At 39.3% G+C, this 26249-nt stretch overlaps 1 protein-coding gene across 4 annotated transcripts in view; it reads left to right on the plus strand.

Annotated features, from left to right (window-relative positions):
* LOC140464963 (genetic suppressor element 1-like) overlaps window positions 1–26249 on the plus strand; it is a 305622-nt gene that overhangs the window by 243506 nt on the left and 35867 nt on the right. For all 4 annotated transcript variants that reach the window (XM_072560646.1, XM_072560648.1, XM_072560647.1 and 1 more), the window contains 5 exons: window positions 3936–4099; window positions 9145–9354; window positions 9952–10134; window positions 12965–13329; window positions 22692–22968. In XM_072560646.1, the coding sequence (XP_072416747.1) occupies window positions 3936–4099; window positions 9145–9354; window positions 9952–10134; window positions 12965–13329; window positions 22692–22968 (1199 nt within the window). The remainder of the gene's footprint in view (window positions 1–3935; window positions 4100–9144; window positions 9355–9951; window positions 10135–12964; window positions 13330–22691; window positions 22969–26249) is intronic.

The raw sequence follows: 26249 nt of genomic DNA on the forward strand, positions 1-26249 counted from the left end.
AATGATCCCAATTGATGTTACCACTGGAAAAGTCAGATCCCAGAATGAAGTACAGCTTGATAGATTGTAGTGTTGCTTTTATTGCTCAAATGTGGTGATCTTTCATTGAAATACAAACATACAAATTCATAGATCAATTATATGAAAAATACCATTCTATCTAAATATAACGCTTCAACATGCATGACAAAATAAGTTCCTGTCTACTCCTAAATACCTATACTTTATAGTTTGGCAAAAAAAAGAGAAATTTTCCTTCCCGGTCCAATCCATAGGTTTGCCTTAACAGTATTTTTTATATTTTCAGGTCCTGTTGTGAGCTGTGAAATCTTTTTCTTGAATTATCACACAACTGAGATCTTAAATTTTCTCAGCTTGGAATAGACAGTCCAGTTTTGAAACTAAAGATTCCAGGTCTGGAAATTTTCATGAATTGAAACATTGCACTGAGGCAACTTATTCCCTAACTACTCTGAACAAACCCATTTTCTGAGGAGAAACTGTTCTTGCAACTGACATTAATCAGATCTCCTTCAAACTGAAGGTTTTGACTAAACTGGAACAAACTTGATCATTCAAGCTTCTGCTAATCATTTTTTTTCCCTGTCATAAAACCACACTGTATAAACTTCTCTTAAACATCCCAGGAACCTTTCAGCAAATTGGTTTTAAAAATCCTGGTTCCAATTACACTGATATAGTTAATTATGAAACACTTTCACAAAAAAAAGACAAATGTAAATATGTTGAAAATCCAAACTGTTTTAAAAAAATTGTATCATTAAAACTAAATCAAACACTCCATCACAATTGAGTACTAAGGGGAGTTGGTTAGATTTTGCCTTGTTAGAGATAGTCATTACTTGTATGATAATAATGTTACTTATCTTTTATTAGCCCAAATGCAAATATTGTTCCTGTTTTACTGCATTTGGACACAGACTGCTTCTGCATCTGAAGAGTCATAAGCGGTGCTGATTGTACCATTGTGTAATTATTTTTTAAAAATTGTTCATGGATGTGCATGTCGCTGCCTGGTCAGCACTGACAGTGGTGCATTCATAAGCAAACATTCCCACTTTAGACTTTAAGAAGGAAGAACGGCCCTGACGAAGCACCTGGAGTTAATTGGGCCGAGATCACTATCCTGGGGAACTCCAATGGTAATGTCCTTGGGTTGAGATGATTGGTCTCTTTTGTGCTCAGTATGGCTCCACGCATGAGACAGCTATCCCCTGATTCCCATTGACTTCAGTTTTGCTCGAATTTTGTGGCTATAAGCAGTTTTGCACAGGCTTCTTGATGCCAAGGATAGTCACTCTCACCTCACCTCTGGAGTTTTTTTTTAATCCATGTTTGGACTAAGGCGGTAATGAGGTCAGGAGCAGATTAGCCCTGGAAGAAGAACCTAAAGTGAACACAGGTTATTCCTTTGCAAGTGCAGTTTGGTAGCACTGTCGATAACCCCTCCACTACTTTGCTGATGATCAAGAGTAGACTAATAGGGCAGTATTTGGCCAGGATGGATTGGTCTTGCATTTTATTGTGCACAGGACATATCTGGGTAATTTTCTATATTGTTCATTCACTCAGCATTTCCTGCTGAAGTTGGATGCAAATACTTCAACCTTGTTTTCTGCACTTATGTGCTAAGCTTTCCCATTGTTGAGGATGAGAAAATTTCTGGAGCTTCCTCCTCCAGTGTATTATTTAATTGTCCACCATTACTCACGACTGTATGTGGCAGGACTACAGAGTTTAGATCTGATCTGTTGGTTGTGGGATCACTGTGCTTCCACTGTTTGCATTGCAAGTAGTCCTGCATTGTAGCTTCACCAGGATGTCACTATGTGTTTTGATATGTCTAGCGCAGACCCTGACATGTCCGCCTGCATGCTGTATTGAGTAGGATTGATCTCCATGCTAGATTTGGAGATATGTTGGGTAACTAGGTTACAGGTTATTTTAAATCTAATTCTGCTGCTGCTGTTAGCCTGCAGCACTTCTTGAGTTGCTAGATGTGTTCAAGCTTTTTCACAAATGGCACAGTGGTAGTGCCATACAACATGATGGAGAGTATCTGCAATGTGAAGACAGGACTATATTTTCACACGAAATGTTCCGTAGTCACTCCTACCGATACCATCATGGACTGATATATCTGTGATAGTTCGGTTGATGAAGATGTAGTCAAGTAGATTTTCTCCTCATCATCTACCGCAAGGCCAGTCTGTCAACCATGTCCTTTGGTGCTTGGCCAGTGGTGGTGCTACCAAGCCAGTTTTGGAGCTGGACATTGTAGTTATCTACCCAACATATATTCTGTGCCCTTGCCACCCTCAATGCTTCTGAGCCATTCCATATGCAGGAGTAGTGATTTATGCACTTTGCAGGATTATCAGGGCTGAGTATTCTATTGTCATTTCCAATGCCAAGGTCGACATTGGGTCATCTTTCTTTAGACTTTGTAGTGGTTTGATACAACTGAATGGCTTGTTGGGCCATTTCAGAGGGCATTGTGAATACTAATGTTTTCCCTTTGTGACTACGGTTATTATAACAGCTTTGAACTTCAGATATTTTTTATTGAGTTGAATCACCTTCCATGGTGAAGTTTGAGCCCATGTCCCCGGGATCCAGATTACTCATATAGTGTTGCATCAGTGCTTCCACCTGAACGGAAAGGAAGAATGTATAGGGCTATGGGTCGAAATCGAGGCAGTGGCATGTAGTCAATTGCCTGACACAGATCCACCAGGCCAAATGGCCTCCCTCTGTCCTTAAGAAGTTCTATAATCCTGTGACAAGTCCACAAAACTCCTGTAATCAGCAGTCAGAGGTGAAGAATAAGTGCCATTCCTCACTGCTGACTGAAAAGTAAGGCAATTACTTGTTGCTGCTTCCTCACAATGGGTACCTTACTGTTAAAATTATGTTGCGGTTTTATAAATGTGATAGGACCCCATTCACATAAATGTATAATACCAGTGGTGTTAAAATAGCTACTTTGTGGGAATTACATGGTAAGTATGCAGATTCCCATTTGAGTCCCATTCTGCCTGGTTTCTCTTGGACAGAATGAGTCATAATTCCTCCTTCTACCTCTTTGTATCATCACTTCATCTTTTTAATTCGTTTTTTTAATGTGAGGTGGGTCAGTGCATACCTTCCACTGGGATCAGTGGCACTGAACATCTGGTAAGGTTGAGCATTGATTTAATTTATGGTATTCATAGCCCTGTGCATTTTTAGTACTGAGTGGGCAGTACAAGTTTTGTAGAATTTAATTGGTATAATTTCATAACTTGCTTTCCATAAAAATCAGGTGCCGTGATACGATGACTAGTCTGAAGAAATTGTGGATTCACTGTTCTCGTAGTGGAAAAGACAAAGGTGGTGATAGAATATAATTTATTGTTTCTTCTTCGATTCAGCCATCTCCTTCAAAATCCCTGAGTGCAAATAGTGCCTGAGTAAAATGCATTTACAGCATTTTTATGTGAAACTGTCTTTGTGATTTTAAATGTGGCACTAAACTGGATTTATGGCACTACACACTGTGAAAATGTACATGGCATTAATCTGCTTTTGTCGCACTGAGTGCACAACTGAACTGAATTTGTGGCACTCTTTTTGGTACTAATGCAGTTCTCCTCTGTTGCAAATTACACAAAATTAGCTCCCTGGAGTGAGAAAGCAACACAGATCTAAACAGACAGAGGCCAGCTGCAGAAGAGCTGCTAACAGAGATAAAGATTAATTAAGAAAGCAGCGGTATGCAAATATGCAAATTGGTATTTCTCCATTACCTCTCCAATCAAATTATTATCGTTTAACTGCATATAAAATTACACATTCTTCCTATCTGATGTTAAGAGCAGATGTTGAAGTTAAGGTTTTTGATACTTAACAATAATTATACTCTCTCTCTTTAGTCCTCAGACAGCACCCTGAGATCCAGAAATCACGAGCACCCACTTTCCACAGAATCTTTGCTGAAAAAGGACAATGTATCAGTGTCCACACACCTCGCTTCCTCGCACCCAGCTTTCTATCTATCTGGTCACTCCATCCAAGGGTCACCATATTCAACAATTAAGTAAGTCTTTATAGATCCTAATTATTCTGGGCATGAAAACAGTGGTGTTATCTTCATTAGCCACTGTATCAGAAAGTTGAAATTTCTCCTTATACTGTTTTTCATGAAGTTCTCATGATAGCACATATAGAAATCCTGTACAACACATTAACCTGTTAGCTAGTGTACAGTGAAATATTGAAGGGGATGAGGGAAGGAGGAGAGATGGGCAGCACAGTAGCTCAGTAGTTAGCACTGCTGCCTTGCAGTGCCAGGGACCTGGATTCAATACCACCCTTGGGTGACTGTCTGTGTGAAGTTTGCACATTCTCCCCATCAACATGGGTTATCCCGAGTGTTCTGGTTTCCTCACACAATCCAAAGATGTGCAGGTTTGGTGGATTGGCCATGCTAAATTGCCCACAGTGTTCAGGGATGTGCAAGCTCGGTGGCTTAGCCATGGGAAATGCAAAGTTAGAGGAATAGGGTGGGTCTGGGTGGTATGCTGTTTGGAGGGTTGGTGTGAACTCAGTATCCCGAATGGCTTTCATCTACACTGTTGGGATTCTGTGATGACTCGGGATGTCACTACCTCAAGCTTTAAAGGGTCTGCATTTTATTAAGCTTAATCAATCAATTCTTTTACCCCAACTAAGTTTCTCTCCAATTTGATTGAATTTTATGTTACATGATATGCTGTCTGTGGTTTTGTTGCTATATGGAAAATTTACACATGCTAAATATAGTAATAATCTCTGATTTATTAGATTGAAAGGTTGTGTACTGTAATGAGTGACTAAAGCATACCTAATATTGGGAATAAAAACATTTACATCTTAAACTCTAACATCTTCTACTCCCTACATCTGTCATATCTTGTATTATTTCAATCATCCTTGCTTACTTTCTGATACTCTATGTCCCTCAGCTTTTACATGATTACATAAGATATATGACACTTATCCCAACAAACCCATGTTAGGCTCCTCCTATCTTTTGCTAACTAATTCTATTCTTAGTAACCTTCAATTCCCTTCTCCCTCATATGTTTTCAAGTTTCCTATTAAATGCTATTTGCTTCGACCACTACATTTAATAATGAGTCTCACAGTCTCATCACTTCATATTGTCTCTCCTTTGTTCTCATTCTTGGGTCAGAGGACAAAAAATTAGAGAAAAGAACATCCAAATCATTGTATTCCAGTGATTTGGCAAGCTGATTTGTCCAAACTGAGTCCAGTTCGTATTAATTCAAATGCACTGAATTTCCTCATCTCAACAAACAAAGTCCTTAATAGCAAATTTCATGATATATCATGCTGCTTTCTCACTTTGATCTTCAGCCTTACAATATGTTTCAAAACCAAGATGCATGATGTGACTCAATGAGTTCCAGTTAGAATTCCTCTGTGTGCAGCAGTGTTCTGCACTGGCAGTAACAGAGTATTGCTGAGTGCTGTCCATATTCCATAAGTTCTATCTGGAAATGAACCAGTTTGTTATTTGTGCTTGCACTTACCCACTGTTTGTTAGATACCTGTTGAGCTGTGGTTAACAGAGAGTATACAAATTTATTTGTTTGTGTTCAAGTGTGCATGAGGTGTCAATATCTGCACTAAAAGTGATTAAGAAATAACTGAATGTAAAGTTCAAAGAATCAAATTTTATTCAAAGTGTAAATTCAAATGCCCGTGATGGATCAGCGAGGAAGAAGTCTGGGGAAGAGACAGAGGATGGAAAATAATCTTCTCATATTGCATGTTTCATTATGCCATTAGTTCACTGCTTTATCACTGAATCATAGTGCTATGCCCCTTTATGATACTATAGCTGACTGTGCCTCATTCATTTCTTTTGAGCTTCTGTTGTCAGACAGCTGGTCATTGAATTCCAAAGGGGTAGCTTTAATTCAACTACTGGCAGGGATGGAAGTTGTGCAAAAAAGATTTTAAATGCAAGCAAATACATTTATGAACAAAACCCTGGAGCTGCACAGTCTCAATAGCAATACTCCTTGTATGGGCACAATACTATTGGTGTAGAAATTGCCTAAATATTCCCCTTCATTTTTGTAATCTTCTCGTCAAATAAGCCAAAACATTTCGCAAGTGTGGTTCTCTGCCAAAGAAAGACAAAGTCCAATGTTAAATTGGACTGCTTTGAGAATTCGTTGACAATAACTAATGTGTTTGGTTTTTTTTTGTCATAGCATTGTGCAACAGCTTGTCACAAATGAGAATTAGGGCATTGCAGATACCTCCATGACCTCTGCTGTAAGATGTATGATCAGCAACTGATTGTATAATGATTTGAAATCTGAGGTGCTCCCCAGTCCCTACCAAACCTACCTTTTACCTGGACACCTACCCACTCCATCCAGCATCCCAGTTAAGATCTGAATTTTATCAGGTTATACGTAATGATCATTTTCACAAATGAATTGGTCCTTAAAGAATGACACATTATGAACAAGTTATGTTCAAGAGGTTTGGAAAGTCGATGGTTCACCGATATGTATGTTACTAATCAGTCGGTGTGTACCACTAATTAACTGAGCAGTTAGTGTGTATAACTACTGACTGGTCAGTGTATACTACAATTGCAACACCAACCTCTTTTAAGACACTTTAAAGATCTTCAATTTTGATCTTCAATATTGCCAGTTCACAGTCTAGTTTGCCAGAAGCACACATGGGAAATAAAGATGTACTCCCTTGACATTCTAACCATTAAATTTGGAACCACATGCCAGTCAAAATAGGAACACTGCACCAAAGAAATCTTCTAACAGTTACTTATTCTTTTAATAATGATCGCATTAAAATATCAATGTGAAATTGCCACTCCGTGAACTTTATAAACAGCTTTGTGGTTTTTCAGGCTGAGTTTCAAACTTATAATTCTTATTTTAAAATGTCGCCCATTCTTTTGTTTTTCTGCTAATTGTCAATTATTATTTTTACGTACCTGGATAATTTTCTGACTTTGCAGTACTGGTGGGAAATCCCACACACCAGGAGTAAATATTGAAATTTGCAGGACATACTGCTACTGACTTTCAAACCAATAATCATGGTGTGAATGGTCGAGAAATCATGGCCAGAATTTATAATGTATATTCCCAGCTGGAATTCTTTTCCTGTAGCTTGGTTATGTAAATTGACTTCCTGAATGCCATGTCGCAGAACAAAAAAGCACAGCCATAAGATCCTGGACTTAATTGAAGTTTGAAAACATATACCAACAAATTCATGATCAGCTTCTTTCCCGCTGTTATCAACTTTATGAGCAAATCTCTCATATATTTGAGTTAATCTTCCTCTGCACCTTCTCTGTAGCTATAACACTATGTTCTGCATTCTGTTCTTCTCCCTGAAGTACTTATGTACGATATGATTTGTCTGGTTAGCACACAAAACAAGAATTTTCACTGTACCTTGGTACGTGACAATAGTAAATCAAATCAAAATGGGATTCTAAAATCAAAATATATTACACCTACTGTTTGTTTCTTATCTACTTTGCTAGTTACATGCTTAAAAATTCTAATACGTTTGTCAAATACATCCTCCTTTCAAAAAATCATGTTGTTACTGTTGTGTTAAACTATAATTTTTCAAGTTTCCAGGAGCCCTAGTTCTAAAATTTTCTCTACCACTGATGTCAGATTGATTACCTATGATCTGTATTTTTCCTCCCTTTATTCTCAAATATCACAGTTATGCTTGCTATCTGCCAAGCACAAGGGAACATTCTAGAATCTGGAAAATTCTGGAAGGTCAAATAAATCCAACTTTTCAGCAACTTTCATTAAAACCCAAAGCAGGAGGCCAGTAGTTCCATGGTTTATGTTTGGCATGTAATTCCATTCATTTCTCTGGTGCTGCTTCTTTACAGTTATTAATACTTCAAGCTTCTCGGTCTCATATGACCTTTGGTTCCCTGTGTCACTTGGTGTCTTTAACTGTAAAGGTATATGCACAATATTTGTTTCACATCTCTGCCGTTTGCTTATTTTCCATTAGAATTACATGAGTGTCAGTGTGTAATGGACCTACTTTTACTTTTGTTAATCTTTTCCATTTTGCATTCATGGAAGAGGTGTAAATGTTTTTTATATTCCTTGGTCATTTACTCTCATGTTCTTTTTTTTCTGTTAACCAACTTATTGGTCATTCCCCTGCTGATTTTTAAACTCCTCCCAACCTTCCAGATTATTCATTATTTCATCATTATTGACAGAACAAGCTCAAGGGGCTGAATGGCCTACCCTGTCCCTAATTTGTATGTTCATAAGCTTCTCCTTTAAATCTAATATTATGCTTAACTTGTTAACCAAGACTGTATCACTGTTCCAATGGAGATTTTATTCCTTAAGGGTAGCCATATTCAATGAAAATTATTAATTATTTCTGCAAATGTTGATGTTACTTGTATGCCATCGTACATCCCAAGGTATTTCTGCAAAATCATGCCTCCATAATTGACTTTGGTTAAATTTAAGAGCCTATTTGGGGGTTGGTTAGCTCAGTTGGCTAGATAACTGGTTTTGTGATCAAGAATGACACAGAACAGTGTGGGTTCAGTTTCTATTCTGACTGAAGCCACCATGAAAGTTTCACCTTCTCAATTTTGTCTGAAGCAGGGTGACCCTTAGGTTAAACTCACCATTAGTCACCTCTCTCTGTTCAGAGTGCGTTTATAGTTAAGATCATTGTATCCGATGTAACCATATCACTGTCAAACTTACAATGAAATTCTATCATGTTATGAGGATTCATCCTCAAACAATCTGTAAGATACTGTAAGATGACTACATAATCTTGTCCAACTGAAATAGATGCAACCCTTAGGGATAGCTAAGTAATCAATCTAGAAGGGTTGTTGCACATTGGGTATGTGTGTTACCAACAGGAAAGAGATACAGACCTTTTGAAGATGGTCTTCAAACCTTATTACATCGTAGGAAATGTAGATTTAAATAGCTTGTCTCTCTTATTTTTATAAGTCTATCTGAATCTTCAGCTTCAATGGGATATATTTCCTAACAGCCTATAAATTTGCAGTTTACAGAGACCAGTTCCACACTTGGTATCTTCCAGCAGCCGATCAGATGATTTCCTTGCAGGCTTCCGTCCATATCATGGACGAGATGAAATTCGATCATTGTCTTCTCTGCCTTCACTTGGATTGGATTCTGCAACAGCTGCTGCATCTGCAGCTTACTACCATCCTGCCTTCCTATCACATCTTCCTTATCAGCATCCACCCTACAGGTTAGTATCTTGGTAGTTGAGAATCAAAATATGGGTCTGGCGTATGAAGCACACTGAATTATGTGGTTCAAATGAACCTCCAATCATTCTATTTCACAAATAAGATGGTCTTCTCCTACACTTATTTATTGTTTACCATTATCATTTGAAGCATGCAATCCAGAAAGTACCACAATAACCTGCAGGCCTTCTTAGAATTGGGTTAGATTCATAAACATACTTTGATTCAAATCATGCATTTTTGTTAGGACTGGTATCATAAGGTTCCCTTCATCATAATAGCATGCCAGTAATAAAGTTAAAAATCACACAACACCAGGTTATAGTCCAACAGGTTTAATTGGAAGCACACTAGCTTTCGGAGCGACGCTCCTTCATCAGGTGAAGGAGCGTCGCTCCGAAAGCTAGTGTGCTTCCAATTAAACCTGTTGGACTATAACCTGGTGTTGTGTGATTTTTAACTTTGTACACCCCAATCCAACACCGGCACCTCCAAATCATGCCAGTAATAGTGTGTGTTAATTAAAAATAATTGCTCAGAATGAATGCTGACAGTTGTTGGGAACAATTTGAGTAACCTGTGTGTTTAATTTGCAGGATCGATGACCCTTATGTCCTTTCACTTCAAGCACCATTCCTTCACATTCCACAACCTGGTACCTTAGCACCTCTTCAACCAACTGATATGCACCTCTCCCTCACTGGTATGAGACAGCCTCTGAGCTTAGCTCAGCCTTCAGGCTTACATCCAGATCATTTGTCCATCATCACAGCAGCAAGGTCAGTATTGAACAAACACTTTTTGTAATAACAATAATTACAGCCCTTTTGTTTTGAAGTAGTTGATATTTTTCTTCTGAGGCAATTAGGAAAATGGTAGGAGTTGCACCAGTTTTGAAGATTATCTCAAGCTACATCAAATTTCAAAAAGAAGGCAGCCTAGAGTTACATGAGGAGCCATATTTCAGAATAAATGTTGAATCACACCTGATGGGAAAGCTGCCACTGACCCAGCCAAAGTTCACAAGTTTTGGGAGGGGCTAAGGACCCAGAATTTGCATTTCTCTGATAAACAGGAACACTTGTGGTTCTTCCATGCCCACCCAAAGAGATCAGAATGTTGTACTAAAGAATACCAGGCTTAAGGTGGAATTTCAAAAAAAATGGCTCATCCTTTTATGATGATTAATGGTCAGTCCTTCAAGATTTCAAGCTGTGATTTGAACCTGGAACTTCATTAGGGCTTAATATTGGCCAGTTCTCCTGGTGTTAACAGATTTACCTGCATGAAGTTACACTTTCAACTCTGTGTAAGCAATGACCTTCCCTTGAAGTTATGTGGAAGCCTGTGAGCATGGCTGCAGGTTTTGGAGGTCACCATACTCTGAGCTGGCTACCGGCTCAATATATACAGCAAGCTCAATATGATTTGAATAGATGGTGTAGTGAGGTAATTTATACATGCAGTTATCTGATTTGCTGTGATCAGTTGCAAAATGAAGGGAATGTTTTTATGTTCCTAAGGTACTTGGAAAGCACAAAGAAAGACACAGTTGAAATTTAAAATCTGAGAATTTCTCTTCAGAAAGTTTTATTTTGAAGTCCTTCTCTGAGGCATTGTGTAGCATATTGGTGTATGAAAGGTAAATAGGATACGAGGTTTCTATCCACAATTCCCAAAACATTGCTGCAGATATAATCCCAGCCAGTGGATGTGCTACTTCTCATTATAAATCCAACGGAAGCATGAAACAAGAAGAAAACAACATTAGTCCCATCAAACTTATTCCCTTCACAATATAATCTCAGTCGTGGTCCTTGGGCTGACCTCTTCCAAGATCTCGGATATGAACTCTCCAACCTCTGTGCAATCAAACAGATTGATTAATATTTCCATAACTCTCAAAATTTCTTTTTTCAATGGGTATTGGCACATTTCTTTAATAATGTGTTAAAAAGTAATTAAATATTGATCTAGTTATTTGTGTGTTTCAATTATAGCTGAAAATGTGTTGCTGGAAAAGCGCAGCAGGTCAGGCAGCATCCAAGGAACAGGAGAATCAACGTTTTGGGCATAAGCCCTTCTTCAGTCCTGAAGAAGGGCTTATGCCCGAAACGTCGATTCTCCTGCTCCTTGGATGCTGCCTGACCTGCTGCGCTTTTCCAGCAACACATTTTCAGTTCTGATCTCCAGCATCTGCAGTCCTCACTTTCTCCTCGAAGTATTTCAATTATACCCAACTTCAGTGCCTGTCCAAGTTAAATTGTTCTTTTTTCTAAAAAATTGCATTACATAACCTTGCAGGCTTTAATGAAAATAAATTCAGTCATCTGACTCCCACAGTGCAAATGCTTCAGGCCTGGATTTTTCTTTGTACTGTACTGTGGGCTCCAACAAATCAATTAACATTCCTTTGAGATCGGGTGGCCAAAACTGCATATCATTCTCCAGGTCTGGCTCATCAGTGACCTAAATGGTATTATAACCTGAAATCTAATATCTAGCTGATATACCTGAATGTTGTGTTTTCTACCATACAAAAGCTAAGGTATTATTAATGAACCCAACACCTATCCTTTTCCCTTTCTATTTCAGATAATGAGCAACAAAAAAAACTGCTCGTATAATATAATGGGCACAGGCCTATCACCGTAGATAATTTCTGTACCCAGTGGGTGTGATATTGGATGTTTCAATTTTATTTTGTTGTTCTAACTTAATTTGCTATATCTGACCACTGTCGATGGGAAGATTAACTGTTTTGCCCTTTTTAGGAGAGTTACTTAGGGGAGGCGAGTACAATTTTGTCATTTAAGAAAAATTTAGACAGGTATGTGGATGGAATAGGTATCGAGGGATATGGACCGAACGAAGGCAAGTAGGGTTAATTTAATTGTGAAAATTGGGTGGCAAGGGTGAGATGGGCCGAAGGGCCTCGTTCCAGGCTGTAGACAATGTGCCTGACTCACCTGTGTACAGGGCTGAATATAGTATTTATTGCAGCCAATCACAAAATGGGAGGCTTTCAAGTCACACAAATGTTGTCATTTCTATATGCATTGCATTATATTTCCCCAGATTAACATTCATCTGTGGTATCTTAGCCCATCCACATGTAAATAATTACACTTCTTTTTACATATTAATCTGTCAACAAAGCCATGTATTATCTGGAAATACAACTTTAAATATCCTGTTAGCAAATATTTTAAACACTACGTCCTTGATAAGTGCAATCTATTGTCCCCAGGAAAACTTCCTTCCATTTACATTATCTTCTGATTTATATTGCAAAGTTAATGCTTGATGCATCTGTATGGAGTAGGACCTATTCCACAATTCCTAACTTTATTATACAGTTTAAGCCATGGGAGACTTTGTCAATCGCCTTTTGAAAATCCTAGTAATGTGAAATGCGAATAATGAAATATAAAGGATAAATGGTTTCTGTTCAGCTCCCTCTCACATTCAGCTTCAGTGATCTTGGCCTTGGACCAAGTCATCCATCATCACTGTCAATTCATAAGAATGTCAGGAGAAACTTTAAAAAGGGACTCATGGAAATACAATAAGATGACTAAAATAAGTAGCTTTGTTTTGTCACTGCAGGTTGCAAATGGAGGATGAGGTGAGACAACGAGAGAAAGAGCGTGAACACGAGAAGGAAAAGGATTGGGAAAGGAGTACTCCTCAAGAAAGAGAGCCAGATGTGATCACAGAACAAGGCAGAAAAAGAGAAAAACAGCAAATAGTGGACTGGGAAAAAGAGATTAAACGAAGGAAAGAAATGAAGCAAGAGAAAGACCTTGAGATTGAATACGGGACAGAGAAAAATACAATTTCAACCGGTGAGGCAGCAAGGAAACGTCTGGAAGGATGGAAGGATTTCATTTCTGCAATGGAACACATCCAACCTGTTCAAAGAAATGATGAACATATAAGCCCATGGCGTATTATCCCATCAACTCCGCCAGGTATTGTTTCGCAATTTTCTGCCACTACTTTATTTGAATAGATACATCTTACCCATTAAACGATCACCAACTGCAGAGAGAGAAAATTATTGAATAGCTAGAGAGAGTACAGAAGAGATTTACCAGGATGTTGCCGGTTATGGAAAGTTTGAGTTATGAAGAAAGACTTTTTTCACTGCGGCATAAGAGGTTGTGAGGTGACCTTATAGAGGTTTATAAAATCGTGAGGGGTATAGATAGGACTGATGGTGGGTGCCTTTTCCTTAGGATGGGGGAATTTCAAGACTAGGGAGTATATTTTAAGGTGAGAGGAGAGCGATTTTAAAAAGTTTACACAGAGGGTGGTTCACATGTAGAATGAACTTCCTGAGGAAACAGTGGATGCAGACACAGTTACATCATTTAAAAGACACTTAGATAAGAATTGAATAGGAAAGGTTTGGATGGATAGGGTGTGGGAGCAGGCAGTTATTTTGGAATTATAATCGGAATGGACTGGTTGGACCAAAGGGCCTGTATCCATGCTGTATGACTCTATGACTCTTTAACATATCAATAAGCACAAACAGAACAATGAAATAAAGCACCTGTGAAAAAAGTGTATGAAAGCAGCACATCTCTTGAAAATAATGATTCACATGTGTCCTGCCCTATCTGGTACTAAATAAAAAAAATGTTTTCCAAACACATAAATGTTGACACAGAAATATAAATTGCTGGAAAGGCTCAGCAGGTCTGGCACTATCTGTGGAGAGAAATCAGAGTTAACGTTTCAGGTCAAGTGACCCTTCCTCAGAACTGACCTGCTGAGCTTTTCCAGCAATTTCTATTTTTGTCTCTGATTTATTGCATCTGCAGTTTTTAACATAATGTTGAAAACCTTTCACATGGTAATGATTGTTAGCACAACTTCTGTATCATACACCCAGCTAGCCACATAACCAGTGAGATAGGTACTTTAAGTAGGTTTTCAGTTTGCCACCCTGACTTTGATTGGCTGCCTCTTATAGAAACCACATGATTTTCATTTGCTTTGGGAGCCTTGCATTAAGGTAGCAGGTAAAGCAGAGTCAGCCTAACAAGCTCATCATCTTCTCATATCCAAAGCAGTCATTTGTAGGCTATTTTTCAAATAAGAACAGAAAAATTAAACAAACCATACTCAAAAATGATGGAGGTGAAAATGGTCTTGGGAAGAAGTGCAATACCTATAAAAGTAACTAACTGGCCAGCTTATCCAGTAAATATTTAATAACTGGCACCTATGGGACCAGGAGTGTGCCAGTTGATCAAATATTCTGGTTAATCAAGAGGTCCATGTAATCAATATAAAAACACACACTAAGTAATAGAATGTAATGCATGGGTATACACGTTGTTGTTATACTTTACAGCATAAATCACTTAAATAATAATGCAACTTTGCCTTAAATAAAACTTACTGGCAGAGAGCCTTCTCACTTGCACCTTCAACTGACCACAGTCATTTCTTCTGTCATATGATGGCTGTGTTCTTGTGTGACCATATAAAAATCGTGCAATAAAAATAGCACTTAAAGTGTTGGTGATGCAACTGCATTATAGCCAACATACATTTTAAACGTTTGTGCTTTAGAAACAGTGTCCCTTGTTCGTCACTGTGTTACAGCCAATTTGCATTGATAAACATGTGTTACTGCAGAATGACATGTACTGTGATATTGCTCTAGATCTCGATAATACAGTAAACTTCAGGTGTATCATTTTTGTTGGTTTATCAAGAACACCAGTTCATAAGGTGCTGGTTAAAACAAACTTTGCTGTATATATTTTCTTGTCACCTTGCTCAAAGATGTTAGTGCACATCTTTGGAGCAGATGGCCCCTTTGATTTAAGGTAGGGACACTGTGCCATAAGAGCTTCCAGGCCAATTTATATCTCTTACAATGAAATAGAATTCAAGTGCCAATTCACCTTTATCTGCTTCATGTCTCTGCAGAAGTCATCTTTAAACCCATTCTTATAACACTGAGAGAATTATAGAATAGTGCTAACATTACAGGGCTAGCAATCCAAACCTGGACAACTGCTCAGGAGGCATGAGTATAAAGCTGAAAAATGTGTTGTGGAAAAGCACCGCAGGTAAGGCAGCATCCAAGGAGCAGGAGAATCGACGTTTCGGGCATAAACCTGAAGAAGGGCTTATGCCCGAAACGTTGATTCTCCTGCTCGTTGGATGCTGCCTGACCTGCTGCGCTTTTCCAGCAACACATTTTTCAGGTCTGATCTCCAGCATCTGCAGTCCTCACTTTCTCCCAGGAACGAATATAAGTCAACTAAATAAATACCTCTGAAATAAAAAGCTAATCTCAGTAATGATGAGCATGGAATCAATGGATTGTCACAAAAACCCATTTGGTTCACTATTGTTCATTTGGGAAGAAAGTCTGATGGTCTTACCCAATTTGGCCTTGCAAGTCACTAAGTTTTATCAAATTGGCACCAAAACCTTAAATAAAAACAAAACCAGATGGATATTTAAGCATTGACTTAGGTATGAAATATGTCCTTTCAATATACTAGAACACAAAAATAGGAACAGGAGTAGACCTTTTAGGCATCAAGCCTGCTATGCCATTTAGTGCAACCATGGCTAACCTCAGGCTTCAACTCCCCCTTTTGCCCATTCCCCATATTCCTTCATTCCCTGAAATACTAAAAAGTGGCCTATCCTAGCTGTAACTGTATTCAATACTGGAACATCCCTATCCCTCTGAGGTAGAGAATCATGGGAGGTATATGTTGCAGAAAAAGACCACTTGATTTATCACGTCTACAGCAGCCAAAAACAAGCTACCAGCCTCATCCCACTTTGCAGCATTCAGTCTGTAGCCCTACAGATTGAAGTACTTGAAATGCATATTCAACACCTTTTAAATGGTCTGAGGCTCTCTTCTTCTATGATCATTTGAAGTAGTGGGATTCCATTCTGTACCAACTTTTGGATAAAAAAAGTGTTTCCAAACCTCCCACTGATTGTACTCTCAATCACTTTCAATGCATACCTCCTCACCTCTGACCTCTCTGCTGAGGTAAGTGGGTCCTTCCCATCCACTCTAACCTGGCCCTTCATCACATTATACATCTCAATCAAATCTCCCCTCAACGTCTTTGTTCCAAGGAGAACAGCCCCATTTTTTTCCCACATAGCTATATTTCTCCTCTCTTGGCAACATCCTTGTAAATCTCTTTTGTGGCCTCTCTAGTGTATTCACATCCATTGTATAATGAGGTAACCAGAACGGTGCACTGTAGACTAACTAATGGTTGAAACAATTCCAGCATAATCTCCTTGCTCTATATTCCATACCTCATGATGCTTTGAGTGAAGCAAGTTCTCCTCATCTCAGTTCAAGTTGTTCAATTATCCTAAGACTGTGTGCTGTTTCACTCGATCCTGCAAAGTACACCTCACTAATATCTGTGGATGTGGGCCAAATTCAAGACCTGTTCAACAGACTAGTTATTCCACAAATTTGTGTCATATAGACAACAACTCAATGTTCCATTACCTGGGTATGTTTGTCCAGTCACACAGCCAGCAGGGATTTTATTGTGTACAAGTCCACTTGTACCCTGTCAGTACTAGATCTGTTTGTAAAATGGCTGCCTGCAAGTGAGTGTCTCATGACCACAGCGAGCATGGAAGCACATTGGTACAATTCTTCTAGACATCCTTTTTATCATTCAATAAAAAGCTAATTCACATGCACAATCATTTACATTGTGAGTTACCCCAGTTAACTTACTATGCAAACAACCTTTCTCACACATTAGTAAAACTGCCCTTTCTTCTAATCAGTCCATCTTTTGTTATTTTCTTTACACGGATGACACATATGTGGATGTTTGGTCTTTAGAAACTGTTGGTCAGAATGATGTGCTCTCTGATTCTGTATCAAAATCTTCTCAGCTGAATCTATTGATTAGACACCTTTTATTTGCATTAACTGTGTCCCACAGCACAGTCTTTTTACTTTTGTTTTACTTTGGCATCAAATTTCCTCTGCAACCTTGCAGTCAGATTCTGTCTATCTCTTCATTGTCTAGCTGTCTCTGACCTGTAAAATACTGTAAATCTGTTGTGGTATATGTAGGGTTATTAGTCTCCACTCTCGACTTGCTTCTACCAACATGTGTAGTTTTAGCTTCGTATCTAATAAGTAGAATTACAAATCTTTAGTATCGTCATTGCTTGGACCCTCAGGCTAATTTGTTGTTTGAGGGTGAATATTGTTTCAGTTCAGAGTCAGAATTTTACCTTCAAGACATCAGTTTTGATTTGCCATCTGATGTCATTTTACACAGGTCTGAAAAACTCATAATGTTATAGGAAGGAATTGTGTCTGTCTGGCATTTCATATTCATTTGAAGCTCTCATTCTACTGTTTTCATCACGTTAGCTACGATCCATTTTTTTCCTTTAGACTGGATGTTGCGAACCTGCTCTAAGTTGTAGATTGAATCATCCAAATCTTCATCCAACATCTCTCTAATACTTGCTTCTAACTTGTTAATTAAATCTCTCACAGTTACATAATCTTGCCATTGTAAGTTGAAAAACTGCCAGCTCTATTTCATATCACCTTTCACTTCGACCAGAGCCAGAAGAGGAAAGTTTACAGCCTTTCTGAGACTTACCCAGTGATTCAACTGCAACCTATTTCTTTATCTAATTTTCCTTTTCCCATGGTGTCCAGTGGTTATTAGCAGCTGGTAACAGCTCGGAGTATATCTGTATTCCTATTTTAGTAGCTGTGCTTCTACATAGTTCTTCAAAACTCAGCCTTGTTTCCATTTCTGTCCACTATGTTATATGATAGGTTAGTACAATGCCACTTGCACTGTCTTTATTAAAAGTGTTTGTATTGATGGTTCCTTGTACTAAGTGCCTCATGGCAGATTCATATGACTAGAGTAAACCAAGAAGCATATTGGTACAATTTCTATTCAGACAGTGGTCATAGCACAGAGGTATCATGTTGGAATGGAGTTGTCCTGGGAGTTCACAATATTAACTCTAATCTCCATGAAGTTAAAACATGTCCAAGGAAACTCCTGCTGATTAAACCCAACACCCTTGTTTAGCTGCTTAACTAACCTAACCTAATGACTTTGACATTTTGTATGGTACCTTATCAAATGACCTTTGAAAGCTCAAAAACAACACATCTGTCAGTTCCCCTCTATCCCCCTTGTTAATAATCAGTACTCCTCCACATTGAAAATTAGTTGGAAGAAGCACTGAGACTAGCATTGATACCAAATGTTTTCTGGGTAGGGCCTTGATTGTCCATCTCTGAATTGACCAGTAGCACTACCACTGACTGACAGATTAAAACTGTAATAGGAAAACTGGAGTCGGTCTTTAAGCCCCTTGAGCCTTCTCCACCATTCAATAGGATCCTTCCTAATTCAACATTTTCCCACATTCACTTTCTGTCCTTTCCCCATAACGATTGAATCCTCTGCTGATGAAGAATCTATATATCTCAGCATTAAATATACACAAGGACTCTGCCCCACAGTTGCCTTTGGCAAGGAATTCCAAAGACTCTGAACACACTGAATGAAGAAATGCCTCCTCATCTCAGTCTTAAATTGGTACCCCTTTATTTCTGAGACTATACTGTCTTGTCTTCCCATGAGGGGAAATATCTTCTCAGCATTTCCCCTCTAAAGACCCTCAAGAATCCTACACATTTCAATAAGATCACCTCTCATTCTTCTAAATTCCAGTGAGTCAAGTCCCAACTTGTTTAACCTCTGCTCACAAGACAATGCCTCCACACCAGGGATCATCAAAGTGAATCTTCTCTGATCTGCCTTCAATGAAATAATATCTTTCCTTAAATTGGACCAAAATGGCTCTCCATATTCCAGATGTGGTCTCACCAACACCTTGTATAGGTGCAGTAAGACTTCCCTACTTTTTTACTCCAACCTCCTTATAATAAGGTCCAGCATTTTATTAGCCTTCCTGATTACCTGTTGCGCCTGTGTGCGAGCTTTCTTTGTTTTGTGCACAGATACCCCAAAGTCCTTTTATGTTACAGCTTTCTGTGTTTAGATAATACCCTGTTCTTTTGTTCTACCTTCCAAAATGAACAACTTCACATTTGCCATATCATACTCCATTTGCCAACTTTTTGCCCACTTACTTAACCTATCAATATCTCTCTGTAAACGACTTTTAACTTTCTCGCAACTTGCATTTCCACCTATTTTTGCGTCATCTGCAAAACTGACTATAGTTCATCCATTTTTTTCCTCCAAGTTATCAACTAGTATTGTAAATAGTTGCAGTCCCAGTACTGTTCCCTATGGAACCCCACTGCTATAAGGCTGCCAAACTGAAAACGAACCTTTTATCTCCATTCGCTGTTTCCTGCCTATTAGCCAATTCTTTATTCACACCAGTCTACTACCTCCAAGACTGTGGCCTTTTAACTTTATGACTTAACTGTTTGTGTAGGACCTTGTTGAATGCCTTTTGAAAGTCCAAATACAACATGTTCCCCTCTATCCACCCTTGTTGAAACTTCCTTGTAAAAGTCTAATAAATTACTCATTTCCCTTTCACGAAACCATGCTGACTCTGCTTGCTTAGATTATGATTTTTTTCAAATGTGCTGCTATTACTTCCTTAATCATTGATTCCAATGCTTTCCTAAGAATTGATGTTGGCTTGTTTGTCATTATGGACTTTTGACTAATAGTAAGAGAACCAATAAGAGGGACAAACCTACTTGACAATCTACATTCCAGCCACATCTATCCATGATTGCTATGAGTGATCACTGCACAGTCCTTGTGAACATGTTCCTTGTTCACACTGAGGATCTGTCCATTGAATTGTGTGACACTATCAACCATGCTGAAACACAGCAGATCCACTGGCTCAGAATTGAAGGTGCTATGGGCTAGCAGCTGCAGAATTTTCATCCGTCACAATCTGTAACCTTATGGCCTGGTATTTATCTTGTTCTATCGTTATCATCAACCACTGGCGTGTGTCAAATTATCCCAGGAGCAGCACCCAAAAATGAGGTGCCAACCTCTGGATGCTAAAGTGCAAGAATACACATGTGCTAAACACTGGGAACAGCATGCTTTTGGCAGGGTAAATAATTCCACAGCCAACGGATCAGATCTAAGCTCTGAAGTCCTTGCATAATTCCATTACAAATGATAGTAGACATCTAAACGGCTAACACAAGAGACTGAGCAAATATCCTCTCCCCAAGGATAGAAAAGGATAATGCTGAAGGTTTGCGACCATTTTCAGTCAGAAGTGATGAGTGCATAGTCCATCTCAGTGTCTGCCTGAAGTCTCCAGCATCACTCTTTGTGCCCATACCCAAGCTGTTCCAGAATTATTACCACTCTTACCTGACAAAGTGGAGAATTGCTCAGGTATGTACTGTCCCCAGAAAGTGGGACAAATTCAGACTGACCAATTACTGCCCAAACTGTCTACTCTCAGATCATCAACAAAGAGATGGGATGCATCATCGACAATGCTACCAAATGGCACGTGACTGGCAGTAACCTGCTGACTGATGCTCTGTTTGGGTTCTGCCAGAACCACTTAGCGTATGACTTCATTACAACCTTGGTCCAAACATGAGGAAAAGAGCTGAATTCCAATGGTGAAGTGAAAGTGACTGCTTTTGACATCAAGGTACCATTTCACCAGTATCACAGGAAGGAACCTTTGTAGAAGTGAAATTAATGGGAACCAGTGAGAAAACTTTCCACTGTTTGCAGCCAGAAAAATAGTTAATCAAATGGTTACTTGAAGCCAATCTTCTCTGTCCCAAGATATCACTGCAGGAGTTCATCAGGGTAGTGTCTTAGGCCACAGCATTTTCACAGAATTACGGAAGTGTTTTGGCACAAAATGAGTTCATTGTGTCTGTATTGGCTTATTAAATGTGCATCATTACCTAGTGCCAATCTCCTGGATTGTCCCTATTGACGAGCACATAATCATCAGGCGCCTGGAATGCCTCAATTGAACCTGTCTCCATCACACTTCCAGGCAGTACATTCCATACCCGAACTATTTGCTTATGTTGAAATATTTTTCCTCCCTTCACCCTTGCTTCCCTTGCAGATCACTTTGAAATCTTGTTCTGTGCAGAATAGTTACATGGTGTTGATAGACAGGATGTACCTTGAATTGAAATTTCACCATGTGCTATGGTGGGATTCAAAACCATATCCCCAGAATATGAAACTGGGACTCTGAATTACTAGTCTAGTGATATTACCGCTGCAGCACCTCCCCTTGCTACATCACCTCAGTTGTTACATCAGTGACCTTCACTCCACCATAAAGTCAAAAATGGGAAGATTCACTGTTGATTGCACATATTCAGAACCATTGGCAGCTCCCCTGATACTGAAGCAGTTTGGCCCTGTAAGTACAAAGATTTGGACAATATTCAGGACTGAGCTGATAAATGACAATAATATTCATGCAACACTAGTGTGAGGCAATGATAATCTCAAACAAGGGATAATCTAACCACCACATTCAGCGGCACTGGCATCGTTGAATCCCCCATCATCAACATCCGAGGGATCACCTTTGATCAAAACTGAACTGGACCAGCCAATGTGAATACTGTGTTCACTCATGCAAGTCAGCAGCCTATGGCACTGACTCACCTTGCTCAAAAACTCAAATTGAACCAGGTTCAAGCCACCCCATCCACCACCATAAATACTCAGTCCCTCCACCACCAGCATATCGCAGCAATATTGCGTGCCATCTACAAGGAGCATTGCAGCAATTCCCCAGACCTCTTAGGATTGCAGCTTCCAAGCTCATCACCTGCAGCAGCTGGAAGAATTAGTATAGTAAGCTCAAAACCAATGTTCAAGCACCAGGCATGTTGATTCATGTGCATTGCTTTCATTTCCTACAAACTCCTTGTTGATTTTCAGCACCGTTTACAAAATGAACTCAAAGTCACACTTCATTCTGACCTGGAACTACATCACTGCTCCTTCACTGTAACTGCATAATCATCCTGGAACTCTCTAATAGCACTGTGGGTGTACCTGCACTACACTGCAGTAATTCAAGAAGACAGTTCATCACCACTTTCCTAAGAGCAGTTACAGAAGGGAATAAGTGCTAACATTGCTAGTAATGTCCATATCCCATGAATGAATAAATGTAAAAATTGCATTTAATGATCATTAAAAATAATCATTGGCTCAAAATTTTATAACATTTTCAATTGGATGTTTTGTGCATTTTTTAATAAAACAGAAAATGGTATTTCTGATCAGCTGCATTTCTTTTTCAGAGAAAGCCAAAGCACCCTCTCTGGGAAGTGGAAAAGCTCGAACTTTGCCTCTAGAACCTATTGCTGTGCCTGCTTCCTCTTCTCTTCTTGGGGTCTCCTCGAACATTTCTTCACATTTCTCATCCTCAGAGGGGAAGTGTGGGCTGCGTCATAGCCCTCAGCAACAGGGGAGGGAGGAACGACCAGGACATGGAGTTGACTTCCGTCAGCACCACCTCCAGCAACTTCAAAGCGAACAAGGGCATCTGGTTTCCAAGCAGGAACGAGACAGAAGCAGGTGAGTAGCATTTCAACATGAGTTGATGTTCCACAAACAAAGAGCATGGACTATTCTGAAATAAATGGTACTGTACTAATTGCAGTAAGATTTGTCTTATATGCTGTGCTTAAATCCAAAATCAGTGTTGTCTAACAGTGCACATCTCCTTCCACCTTGTATAAATATTCGTTCTTTCCTTCTCCATTCCTGATCTTCAGGACCTACCTTCCAGTTCTTCATCTTCATCTTCATCCTAGTATAAGTCTTATCTCTTCTGTAAACCCGTGAGAGATGGAGGAGGTGAGAGTCTGTACAAACCATATTAGATTTCAGCTTTTGCCGGCAATATTTTACTGAGATTTATTCAAAGTCATTGCTGCTGCTGCCATGGAGGTTGGTCTAGTGGAAAGCCAGAATCTGGGTATGCTGTAGTCCACAATTATATCTTGTTGGATGATTTTTTAACTGTTAGAAATGCAGGTACGTTTAGGGTCAAACAAAAAGTGAGCTGATTGAGGGCAAATGATGCTTGTTGGACTTTGAATCAGATCCCTTCCTCCCTTTCCATCTTTTCCTCACCTTTGGGGATATTGCATCACCCTTGTCAGGATTTGTATGTAGTCTTATCAGTTGGAAATATGGATGATTTAATGGTGCAGGATAATAGATGAAAAGTAATATTGGTGATCTGGTGGCAGGGGAAAAGCATTCAATTGTGTGTAATAACACTTACGAATATAAAATGAAATTAAAAAGAGCTGGGATCTGTTCAAGTGTCATTGGAATTGGAGCATGCAGTGTCCACCAATACAGTCAAGGCATTTAGAGAAAAGTGGGCACTGTGAGGCCTAGAATTCATTATCTCCCCCTCCAACACCATTGTGATTTAGTCTCCTCCCTCTTTTCCTACCCTTCTTTTGTTTTAGTTGCTGCTGCACTGCCCCTGGTGGGCACTGCCTGTAATTAATAATTATTTAATTGGTTTCACTAGTTCATTTGGTGGTGGTTTTCAAAAAAAAGGGCTAGCAGCTGCTTGGGTGTCCATGGAAATAGAACACCCTCGAGGCATTTAGAAAGACATGGGCACCGTAGGGGTTTGAATTCATTACCTTCCCCTCCAACACCAGTTTGATTTAACCCCTCCTCTTTTCCTGTCTTTGCTTCACTTTTGTTTCTGTTACACTTCCCCTTGTGGGCAATTAATTATTGTTCATTTTATTAATTCATAAAAGAGAGCTGGGACCTCCCAGCCTTTTTTTTTGTGATTGTAAGGCTGCTTCTGCTGGGCAGTGTTAGTTGTTTGTTTGATTAGATAATTAGGTGATTTTGTCCTTTTTAACATAAGACGAGGAGCTGAACTCACAATATCTGAATAAAATGTTGCTGTAATCGGAAACAAAGACAAGTTAAATTCTTCCCCATTGTGGACTTGGCTTCTGAATTGGGAAAACGTCCATATGGGAAAGGTAGAAACTGCTGTTGCTCTAAACCACAGACCTACAATAAAACTGAGCATATTTTGCTGTCTCATTCAATATATGAATATCCATTAGTTAACGGCTTTCAAGGCTATAATCAAAGAAAACTTGCTGAATGAGAAAAGTATCACTTGCTTCATCTTTTCCCTCACTGACTTGCACATTGCAAGGTAAAGAAGGCCAACTCTTATGATATTGAATTGATGTACAGGTTATTTTAGAAAATCAATCACATCACTCTGCAGTAAATGGAAGTTAATTCTCACTTTTGGCCAATTATTAGCTAGGTAAGGCTAAGCATCCAGTCACTTACAAACACTTATATGGATTGGTATGTTACCACAAACATATACTGCTCAAACTGTGTAAAATACCAAGAAATTGATGTTTTCTCTCTAATCCTAGAATGGAAGGTAATGCCATGATATTGGCTCCCTAAAATACTTTTTTTAAATTAACCAGCCTTATGATCATTTGTATCCAACAGAGAGTATATGAAATTCTTTGGAAGAAACAGTAAGATTCAGAATCCAGAATCAGTACTGCATGTACAGTTAAAAGATGGATTTCTTTACTCATCTCCTGGAACATCTTTGCTGAGAATGGCTATGGTAGCCTTAAGTGAACAAAATGCACATTGTGATTTTCAATACATAATTCCTGCAATCTATTTTGTAAATGAATTTGACGTTTAAGTGTCAATCAGAAATGAGGAACGTCACACAATATAACAAATGCATAAAGAGAACATGCTGTTGGAGGAGGAATGCTACTCTCTCTTCAGATCTTTGCATCTCTGTTTTAAATAAGTGACCCTTTCTTCTGCAACTACATCCACTGGTTTGAGAATCCCCACTAGTGGAAACGTTGTCTCAACATCTACCCTACTGAGCCCCCCTCTTGTATGTTTCATTAAGATCACCCCTCAGTTTTTCTAACCTGTAATAAATAAAGGCTTAGCCTGTCTACCGGTTCTTGATAAGTCAAGCCCTTCATTCCAGGAATCAGTCTAGTGAATCTCTGTTGAACTGCCTCCAGTAGGAGAAAGTGAGGACTGCAGATGCTGGAGGTCAGAGCTGCAAAATGTGTTGCTGGAAAAGCGCAGCAGGTCAGGCAGCATCCAAGGAACAGGAGAATCGATGTTTCGGGCATAAGCCCTTCTTCAGGAATGAGGAGGGGGTGCCAAGCAGGCTAAGATAAAAGGTAGGGAGGAGGGACTTGGGGGAGGGGCGTTGGGAATACGATAGGTGGAAGGAGGTTAAGGTGAGAGTGATAGGCCGAAGAGAGGGATGGGGCGGAGAGGTCAGGAAGAAGATTGCATGTTAGGAAGGTGGTGCTGAGTCTGAGGGTTGGGCTTCAGATAAGGTGGGGGAGGGGAAAATGAGGAAGCTGGAGAAATCTGCATTCATTCCGTGTGGTTGGAGGGTTCCTAGGCAGAAGATGAGGCGTTCTTCCTCCAGGCGTCGTGTTGCCATGGTGTCTGGCGATGGAGGAGGCCAAGGATCTGCATGTCCTTGGTGGAGTGGGAGGGGGAGTTAAAGTGTTCAGCCACAGGGCGGTTGGGTTGGTTGGTCCGGGTGTCCCAGAGGTGTTCTCTGAAACTTGCGGAACTTTGCCTTTTTGAAACCTAAAAACACAACATCTACCGATACACTAATATCAAATCTGCTTGTTATATTCTCAAAGAACTCTAGCAAACTTGCTAAGCATAATTTCTATTTCACAAAATCATGTTGACTCTGCTTATGTTAAGCTGTCCCTGCTAATTTTTTCCTTGGTAACAAATTCACCACTTTCCCAAAGAGACATGTTGGGTTAATT

This window comes from Chiloscyllium punctatum, chromosome 41 (assembly GCF_047496795.1).
Source record: "Chiloscyllium punctatum isolate Juve2018m chromosome 41, sChiPun1.3, whole genome shotgun sequence".
NCBI lineage: Eukaryota > Metazoa > Chordata > Chondrichthyes > Orectolobiformes > Hemiscylliidae > Chiloscyllium > Chiloscyllium punctatum.